Here is a 9681-nt window from a genome sequence, read left to right as displayed (position 1 = left end):
AAGTACACATATTCAAGTAGCTGGTTTGGAAAATTCTATCTATTCGAAATCCATCTCTTGTTAACGGCTGTACCTTATACTAAGGAACTTTGTAATTAAACTAATCCATTATTTGATTTTCTTTTATTCTTACCTAAATAAAAAAGTAAAACAAAACAAGAATCCGACCATATCAATTTCCTCGATTTCCCCCTTCTGCATGCAAAAGCAAGCTGCCAAGTTGCATGATCTTGACAACCCCAAACCATAAAAACAAAAAGAAGAAGAAGAGAAAAAGGTTCCTTTAAATCCATATTTATTTTCCAAAATTATGTTCATTAATTTTCACTAAATTCAAAATATTAACAACACAGGCTAAATCTATCCCCATACAAGAAAAGATCAGCTTTTTAGAGGAAGGGAGATTTAAGTTTCCGTCTTCCCTCGTTAAATAGTTTTTACCTTTTCAATTCAGAAAAATCTTGCTTTTCATCATTGTATTTTATGCCTTCTCTTGAATTCTTTTTCACTGCACGTAAATTTGTGTTAACAACATTAAAGAATTCTTGATTGGGGACATATATACATACATTTCTCAGATAATTTTTTGTGCAGGCGCCCTTTGGTTGTAGCTCTGTATTCCGTCCAAAAAGCAGCAGTATAAGGTGGGGAGGGAAAAACACTACTCCAAAAAAAGACTCTCAAATGCCCACCATATTCTTGTCGGTATATTCAAATTCTTCCCTCTGAGATCTACCTTTCTTGGTTATTATTTCCTATCCTGCCTTTCCGTGTTCCAACCCTCATTGATTGGTCTATCATTTGCTTTCAATTTTTCATCCCTATCAGAGCCCAGAAAAAGCATCCGATTTTGTTGGCATTTAGATTTAGGTGCTTTTATTCTTTTCTTCATGCAAAGGAATTAGGAAAAGATCATATTCCCGGCTTGTGTTTTTCTGGAAAACGAAAGGAGAGGTTTGGTGGTGGAGGAGGAGAATGTGATTTTGACAAAAAAAATTGGTGTTGGGTTTAGTTTTTGTGTTTCTAAATTTGATTTTCGATTTCTCTTTGGTTACGGAATCATTCTTGAAGACGTGTTAAGTTGTTACTTACCATCCTCTTCCCTCCTCATTCTTGAAGCAATCATTCTTGCTGCAAGCTATAAATGAATGTAATGTAGAGCACCTTTCCTATTATTCCTCTCAGTAATAGGCATCCCTATTCCCTGTCCTTGTTCCTCTCTCTCAGTGCAGGGTAATAGCATAGCATTTTTTCCCTTCTGCTGCAAAAATTTCTATTTTTCCTTATTATCCCATGCGCCTTTTCCTCCCATTACTTACTTTTGTTTCTCATTTTCATCCATAAGTGATGTTTTTGTAACACTCTCTGACTGTTTGTTGAACCACTTCCTTTATCTTCTTCCTATCTAATGTTCAGTTCATCTTTAGCTAAAAAAATCCGCAAGAATAGGCTTCCGTTCTTTCAGTCTTTTGGTTTTCCTCCTGCATTTCATCCATTTCATCGGTTGAAACCTTTCAGAATATCAGAGTTGGGTCCATCCTTGAGTAGTAATCCTATCTGGGTTTTACACAGTATCTTGAAATTCACACAAAAAGTCCATCTCTAATCTACTCCTGAAATATTCCCCACTTAGGTCGCCTGGACAACCATAGTCTTAAACAATGGCTCCATCTTTATATTGGTGGGCGAAAAAACCTCACAGGGGCACACCTGTAGTTGTGAAAATGGAGAACCCGAACAATTGGTCTATGGTGGAGCTAGAATCCCCCTCGGAGGAAGATTTTATCTACCCAAATGACGCCATCCCGAAAGGTTGCCGCAACAAGAACGCGAAACAACTCACCTGGGTTCTCCTCCTGAAAGCCCACAAAGCAGCAGGCTGCCTCACGTCCTTTGCCGCGGCATTGTTCTCCATTGCCGCCATCGTCCGCCGTCGTGTTGCCTCCGGCCGCACTGACTCCACCGACAAGTCATCTACAGAAAATCCAACCATCAAGTCGAGATTCTACATTTGCATCAGGGTATTCCTTTGGCTCTCTCTAGTACTGCTTTGTTTTGAAACTGTTGCTTATTTTGAAGGGTGGCATTTTGGAACACCGGATCTTCAGCTACAACGCCTTTACACTTTAACAAATCCTTTCATGGTTAAGACCGTGTTTGATTCGCTTTATTCGAATTGGGTTTTGATCAGGGTGGGGTATCTTGCTCCACCGCTTCAGTTCTTGGCCAATGTGTGTATCGTCCTCTTCCTTATCCAGAGTCTGGACAGGTTTATTCTGTGTTTGGGTTGCTTCTGGATCAAGCTTAGGAACATTAAACCCGTACCCAACCAAGATCTTGCAGACCTAGAGTCCGGTGATGGAGATGGTTATTTCCCAATGGTATTAGTTCAGATTCCCATGTGCAATGAAAAAGAGGTAATAGCTCTATTTCCTTCTTTTCGTTCTTAAATTTTCGGTCTTTCTTGAAATATAAATAAGATACTGGCCAGTGGTGTGAACTGATTGGTGTGCGTTGTTGGTTTGTCTTAAATTGTGATAGGTTTATCAACAATCTATTGCGGCTGTGTGTAAATTGGACTGGCCTAAGGGGAAATTACTGATTCAAATTTTGGATGATTCTGATGATTCGACAACGCAGTTGATGATTAAAGACGATGTGTACAAATGGCAGCAGAATGGTGCCAACATTATATACAGACATAGAGTGATTAGGGAGGGTTATAAAGCTGGCAATCTTAAGTCCGCCATGAATTGTAGCTATGCTAAAGATTATGAGTTTGTTGCCATTTTTGATGCTGATTTCCAGCCAAGCCCCGATTTTCTCATGCAAACTGTTCCTTACTTCAAGGTACTTTTTGCGATCCCAGGTTTCATTTGGTATGAGGCAATTAGAGTTTGAATTGGCATTGACAGATTGTGTTGTAAAGAGTTCATCCCATATTCTTATTATCTGTTTAGCCCATTTTATTGCTAGTGTTGATATAGAATTTTCTTTAGCCTGGCAGTTTTCTTGGATTTGTATTTCATGCATGCTTTCCAGATGCATGAAACCCCACCAGCACTTGTGCTTGTTTTATCAATATAATTATGTCGAGTTTAGTGAAGCAAATAAAAATGTGCTTTAATTTTGTATCATAGGAAAACGAGGAACTAGGATTGGTTCAGGCAAGGTGGTCATTTGTGAACAAAGATGAAAATCTGCTCACAAGGATGCAGCTAATTAACTTAGCGTTTCATTTTGAAGTCGAACAACAGGTTAATGGGATTTTCCTCAACTTCTTTGGATTTAATGGGACTGCTGGTGTGTGGAGGATAAAAGCATTGGAAGAATCGGGTGGTTGGTTGGAGAGGACTACAGTTGAGGATATGGACATTGCTGTACGCGCTCATCTCCATGGATGGAAATTCATCTTTCTCAATGATGTCAAGGTACTTCACTGTAACACTTCGGACGAATGGCTTTTACGCTATGCACTTATGAACAAAGTGAATTTTCTTGTTTGAATTTACAGTGCCAGTGTGAACTGCCGGAATCTTATGAAGCTTACCGAAAGCAACAACACAGATGGCACTCTGGGCCAATGCAGTTATTCCGACTCTGTTTGCCATCAATTATTAGATCAAAGGTGTGTGGAGAGAGATACTTAGAGGAGTATTTCTCTCTTTTTAACTTAAGTTTAAGCCCATGTTATGAATTTGGTGAACTGAAATGAAATGTAGTTCAAGTACTAACTTCATTTGTAAATATTGTCTATGCAGATCAACATTTGGAAGAAAGTAAACCTGATTTCTCTCTTCTTCCTACTAAGAAAACTAATACTTCCATTCTACTCGTTCACCCTTTTCTGTATCATTCTTCCGATGACTATGTTTATTCCAGAGGCCACCCTCCCCTCATGGGTCGTTTCTTATGTACCTGCTGCCATGTCGTTTCTCAATATTCTGCCAGCACCGAAGTCATTCCCCTTCATAGTACCTTACCTGCTCTTCGAGAACACCATGTCGGTGACGAAATTCAATGCTATGATTTCCGGCCTTTTCCAACTAGGGAGTGCATATGAGTGGATAGTCACCAAGAAATCCGGCCGCTCCTCCGAGGGCGATCTCATATCCTTAGTGGAGAAGCCAAAGCACCAGCGAGGTTGCTCAGAGCCTAATCTGGATGGGATACGGGAGGAAATCATACAACAGGAGCACCAGGCTTTTCACAAGAAGAAGTACAATAGGATATATACAAAAGAGTTGGCGCTAGCTTTCCTTCTATTGACGGCTTCAGCAAGAAGTCTCTTGTCCGCTCACGGGATCCATTTTTACTTCTTGCTGTTTCAAGGGATATCGTTTTTGCTCGTGGGGCTGGACTTGATTGGTGAGCAGGTGGCGTAAATAAATATGTAAAGTCGACATGTCTTTGGAGCAGATGGGGACACTGAAGCTATAAACTCAACACGAGAAGAACAAAGGCTGGACACGAAAAATTTGTGGAATCCCAATAGTAGGATGAAAGAGTTGCTTTGCCCATGCCTTCCACCCAACTTCTTGAACATAAAACACAGATTAGGAAACTATGCATGAGAAACGATTGCACTTCAGCATGGCATATGCCGACACCGTAGAAATAGTGGTACTAGGTTTTCATTTTGGTTTCTTATTTTCTACTTCCTTCTTCCGTTTTGGATTATTTTGTTCTTTATGTGTTTTCTTGTAAGAAGAATTGTTTTCTTTGGAATCCAAAAGGGAGTTTGGTCGGAGCTGAGGTGTTAGGAGGATAGATCGAGATGTCATACATTTTCTCAACATAATAACAATTCACTTGTCTTGTGTTGTTCTCGATCATGTTTGTAGGAGATTTAGTTCTCTATCTATGACTTGATTTTTCAAATGCGTAGCTGAGGGTTGTATTTGACATTAGTTTCATTACGCATATAATAATTCACTCTTGGACATGTCTAACTATAGAAAAACTGAACAACCAAAAGAAAATAGTGCAGCCATGAAAATAGAATCGAGAGAAAAAGTGCAGTTACTTAGTTTCAATAAGTTGAGAGCTAATTTACAGAGTCTGTGATGTATATATACATTGATAGGATGAAGAAGAGGAAGTTAACTACTTTAACTACTAACCTACGTGGACTCCAGCTGGAAAACTAAAAGGCTAACAAATAAGCGTGTAATCACTTATAAAAGTGTAAGAAAGCAAAAACACGATTTTATTATACTGCAGCTAAAGAGATAAATAGGTTGCTGTAGCCTCGTCATCTTCACCATACTGTAGCTTCTCTGCAACTGGAGCTGGCATCATTGAAATCCATAGCTTGCTACAGCCCCTTCTCAAGATGGAGCCGAGGAAGCAAGGCCCAGCTTGCACAAGAAACGGCTGAAATTAGTGGCAGGAAGGGACTTGGTGAAGAGATCAGCGACTTGATCAGAACCACGAATGTGAGAGGGAGAGATGAAACCAAGTTTAAATTGATCACAGACAATATGGAAATCGATGTCGAGGTATTTGGTGTGTTCATGAAACACGAGGTTGGCAGTGATGCCATTATTATCACACCAGAAAGAGATGGGCAGAGGAACAAAGACATGGAGGTCACGCACCACATAGGAAATCCAAAGAAATTCACAAACAACAGAGGCGATGCTACGATATTCCACCTTAGCTGATGAACGGGAGACGGTAGCCTGTTTCTTGGTTTTCCAAGAAATAAGAGAGGTGCCAAAGAAGACGCAGAAATCAGTGATGGAGCGGCGAGAATCAGGGCAAGATGTCCAAGATGCATCAGAATAGGCACTGAGAGTGGTGGAATTGGTTGAGGAGAAAAACAAGCTAGCTGAGTGTCCCCTTCAAGTAGCGAAGGACATGGATGACAGCGTCCTAGTGAGAAGAGCGAGGAGCTTGGAGGAATTGGCTGAGCTATTGGACGGCAAAAGAAATGTCAGGACGAGTACATCCCAAATACAAAAGGCGACCAACAAGACGTTTAAAATGATTGGGGTCGGGGAGTAAAGAGCCATCATCAAGAACCAATTTCAGCCCAGGTGGAAATGGAGTAGAAGCAGGTCTGGCATCAAGCAGTGAGATGTCAACCAAGATATCCTGCAAATAATTGCATTGGGTGACCTGCAAACCATGAGAAGAACAAGCGAGCTCGAGCCTAAGAAAGTAGTTGGCAGGGCCAAGGTCTTTGATGGAGAAGAGATGATCAAGGTGGTCCTTGACAGAATTCAGCGCAGAGGAAGAAGACCCAGTTAAGAGGATGTCTCGACATAAAGTAAGAGGGCAGTGAAGTCAGTAGAGGTGCGTTTGATGAAGAGACAGTGTTCATAGTTGGACTGGTAAATCCAAAAGCAAGCAACTGGGTAGTGAGCTCCAAGTTCCATTGCCGAGAGACCTGCTTGAGGCCATATAACGATTTCTGCAGTTTGCAGACCTGGCTAGAAGGAACACCAAGGAAGCCTTCAGGTGGATCCATATCACATCCTCCTCCAAAAAAGCATGGAGGAAAGCATTATTTACGTTAAGCTGCAAAAGGGGCTAAGAGGAAGCTGCTGAGGAGAGGAAAATGCGCACAGTAACAGCTTTAGTAACCGGGAAAAAGGAATCGAAGTAATCAACACCCTTGATTTGATTATAGCCCTTTTCCAATAAATGGGCTTTATACCGATCAATAGACCCATTAGGATGAAGCTTCAGTTTGTAAATCCAACGAGAACCAATGGTGCACTTACCAGGAGGTAGAGAAGTGAGGGTCCAAGTTTTATTCGCAACAAGAGCGTCCAGTTCTTTAGACATGGCCTCCACCTAATTCTTGTCCTTACAAGCCTACAGATAATTCTTAGGCTCCTACAAAGTAGATAAGTGGGCAACAAATTGGAATAGACCATTTTGAAACGACATAGAGGAATAGAGATAGAAGAGGGAGGCACAGGAGGATCAAAGGATGGAGTAACAGTGAGTGAAGGAGAAACAGAGGCGTGGATAGGAGCAGGATGATCTAAGTCAGTAATAGAAAGTGGCAAGGTGAAGGGAGCAGAGGGTGAGGAAAGACGTTGATAAAGGAGGGAATGATCACGAAGAAAGACATCTCTAAAAGTAAACAAGGTGTTGGAATCAAGATCATACACCTTGTAAGCTTTCTTGGACTGACAATACCCAAGAAAGATACATTTGGAGGCCCTTTTGTCGAATTCATTTTTTTAGGGGTAAGGTATTAGTGGCAAAGCATAGACAACCAAATGTGCGAAACTGTGTAAGATCAGGAGATTTATTATAGTGAACTTCAAATGGGCTTTTCCAATTGAGGAGAGAAGTAGGTATTCTATTAATGAGAAATGTGGCTGTGAGAATGGCTTCCCCCCCAGAAGAGTTTGGGTAAGTGTGACTGAAAGAGGAGGGCTCTAGCCATTTCTAAGACGTGCTTATGTTTGCGTTCGATGACCCCGTTTTGTTTTGGGGTATAAGGACATGAGGTTTGACAGATTATACCCATGGACTGAAACAAGGAATGACACTGAGCATTGTTAAATTCAAAACCATTACCTGAATGAATGTATTTAACTGAGGCCTGAAAGTGAACTTTGATCATATTCAGAAAATCGATTATTGTTTGAGGAACCTGGGATTTATATTTGAGTAAGAAAGTTCATGTTGCACGACTAAAGTCATCAACAATTGTAAGAAAATAGTGGCACCTAGTCAATGAACTAAGGGAATAAGGTCCCCATAGATCAGTATGTAGACGCTCAAAGATACTAGTAGAAGATGTGGTGCTAGGAATAAAGGGCAGGCGATGCTGCTTGGCCATGGGACATACATCACAGGTAGCATCAACTGAAGAGATCTTATCTTTAATATCTGGAATATGTTTGAGTACATTAGAGGAGGGATGGCCTAGCCTCCTGTGCCATAGTGACTTGCTACAAATTTGAGATGAATGACAGGAATCCATGACAAGAGAATTGAAAGATGAATCATCTATGAAGTACACGTTCCCAAGTTGTTTTACCACAACAATAGTCTCCTTAGTGTTCTGATCCTGAAACGCACAACAAGAAGCATGAAACACAACCACAATAGGCAGTGAGGACAGACATTAGGAATCGAGAGCAGATTGAATTTAAAAGAAGGTACCAGTAATATATTGGTGAGAGTAAAGCCCTTATGTAAAGTGATGGTTCCAGAATGTGTAATAGGTTTAGTAAAACCATCAGGAAGATGTAATAGGGTAGGATAGGAGAGAGGGGTCAGATTTTCAAGGGGACAAGAGTTACCACACATATGATTAGTTTTCCCTGTATCTACAGTCCAAGAGGATAAAATGTTAGCTCCAGAACTTGTAATGGCAGTATTCATACCTTCAAAATCATCCACATGAGCTAGGTTGCCTTGCACACCAGGCTGTATGCTGCTTCTCACAAGTTTAATTAGTTCCTGCAGCAACTCCTCCTTTGTATCAAACTGTGATTGACTCTCCCTTTTATTGGTTACGTCCACAGCAAATCCTCGTGTAGCATTTGCATCATGTTTCCTTTTGTCCACAAGCTCCTTATACCATTCAGGGGTCCCATGAAGTTTGAAGTAGGTTTCTTTGTTATGTCCTGTTCTATCGCAATGCGTACAATATTGAGTACGTTTATCAGAGCTGAAACATTTCTTGTCATATCTTGGTCCTGCTTTTACAGATAAGGTTGTGTTCTCAATGTTGTCTGCCTTTGTTTCTCTACACTCTGTATCATAAAATAGGCTTTATTAATAGAGGGCACAGGGTCCATGACTAGTAACTGGTGTCTCACGCCATCAAAAACTTCATTGAGTCCCATAAAGAATTGCATGAGTTGTGTAAATGTTGCTGTCTCTACTACTGCTCCCCAGGCACCACATGTGCATCCATTGCAAGTGCATTGTGACATTGGTTTCAATTCTCCCATTTCATCCCATCGTCTCTTCATATTTGTAAAGTATGTTGATAAGGATGAGTTACTTTGTGTCATAGAACATATTTGTATCTCAAGCTGGTACAATTGTGGTCCATTACATTCACCGTATCGTTGTTCAAGATCCAACATAGATTCCTAGAGGACTTTTTGTACATGAAGACCTCTACAATATCCTTAGATATGGAATTTAGTATCCACCTAGTAACCATACTATCCACCCTAATCCACTGCTAGAAGTGCGGATTATTCGTGTTTGGTTTGGTTTGATAGAGGTTCCATTGATGAACCCCAACTTCATCTTCGCACGCAAAGGCTTGTTTAGTCCCTAAGCTCCAATTTAGGTAATTATTTTCAGTAAGAGGTGCACTTACCAACACCATCCCAGGATGGTCAGAACCATGAAGTTGTAGTCGTTCAGGTAGAAAACTTCTCATGTTTTTGAGATGGCTAATCTTTTTGCCATCATTGATAGGTGCTCATAGATGATACAATGTATTGCCAAGTTTGTGTATGCAGATTCCTTCAAACAAGGCTCTAATACCATGTAGAAAAACTAAACAACCAAAAGAAAGTAGTGCAGCCATGAAAACGGAATCAAGAGAAAAAGTGTAGTTATTTAGTTTCAGTAAGTTGAGAGCTAATTTACAGAGTCTGTGATGTATATATACATTGATAGGATGAAGAAGAGGAAGTTAACTACTTTAACTACCAACCTACGTGGACTCCAGCTGGAAAACTACAA

The 9681-nt window shown here is 40.5% G+C and overlaps 1 protein-coding gene across 2 annotated transcripts; it reads left to right on the top strand.

Annotated features, from left to right (window-relative positions):
- The first annotated feature begins 400 nt into the window (after positions 1-400).
- Positions 401-4750, top strand: LOC105162184 (putative xyloglucan glycosyltransferase 12). Of its 2 annotated transcripts, XM_088882971.1 has the most exons (6): positions 403-2021; positions 2259-2417; positions 2542-2850; positions 3141-3431; positions 3515-3628; positions 3762-4750. In XM_088882971.1, exons 1-6 carry the CDS (start codon positions 1662-1664, stop codon positions 4383-4385), a joined length of 1857 nt encoding a protein of 618 aa, XP_088739097.1. In that variant the 5' UTR covers positions 403-1661; the 3' UTR covers positions 4386-4750. The 2 variants fall into 2 exon arrangements, with proteins under 2 accessions (XP_011078453.1, XP_088739097.1); XM_011080151.3 differs by having other exon boundaries at positions 401-2417.
- Positions 4751-9681: the final 4931 nt, after the last annotated feature.

The sequence above is a fragment of the Sesamum indicum genome, linkage group LG7, assembly GCF_026168435.1.
Source record: "Sesamum indicum cultivar Baizhima isolate 11 linkage group LG7, ASM2616843v1, whole genome shotgun sequence".
In the NCBI taxonomy this organism is placed as follows: Eukaryota; Viridiplantae; Streptophyta; class Magnoliopsida; order Lamiales; family Pedaliaceae; genus Sesamum; species Sesamum indicum.
The sequence above is the reverse complement of the archived record's forward strand: the minus strand, read 5'-3'. Positions and strand labels throughout refer to the sequence as shown.

What these genes read in the sequence shown, in the direction of transcription:
- LOC105162184 (XM_011080151.3), top strand. Translation starts at nt 1,662, where the DNA reads ATGGCTCCATCTTTATATTGGTGGGCGAAAAAACCTCACAGGGGCACA. An exon ending in AAACTGTTCCTTACTTCAAG is followed by an intron (nt 2,851 to 3,140) that starts GTACTTTTTGCG and finishes TTTGTATCATAG; the next exon opens with GAAAACGAGGAACTAGGATT. An exon ending in TCTTTCTCAATGATGTCAAG is followed by an intron (nt 3,432 to 3,514) that starts GTACTTCACTGT and finishes TTGAATTTACAG; the next exon opens with TGCCAGTGTGAACTGCCGGA.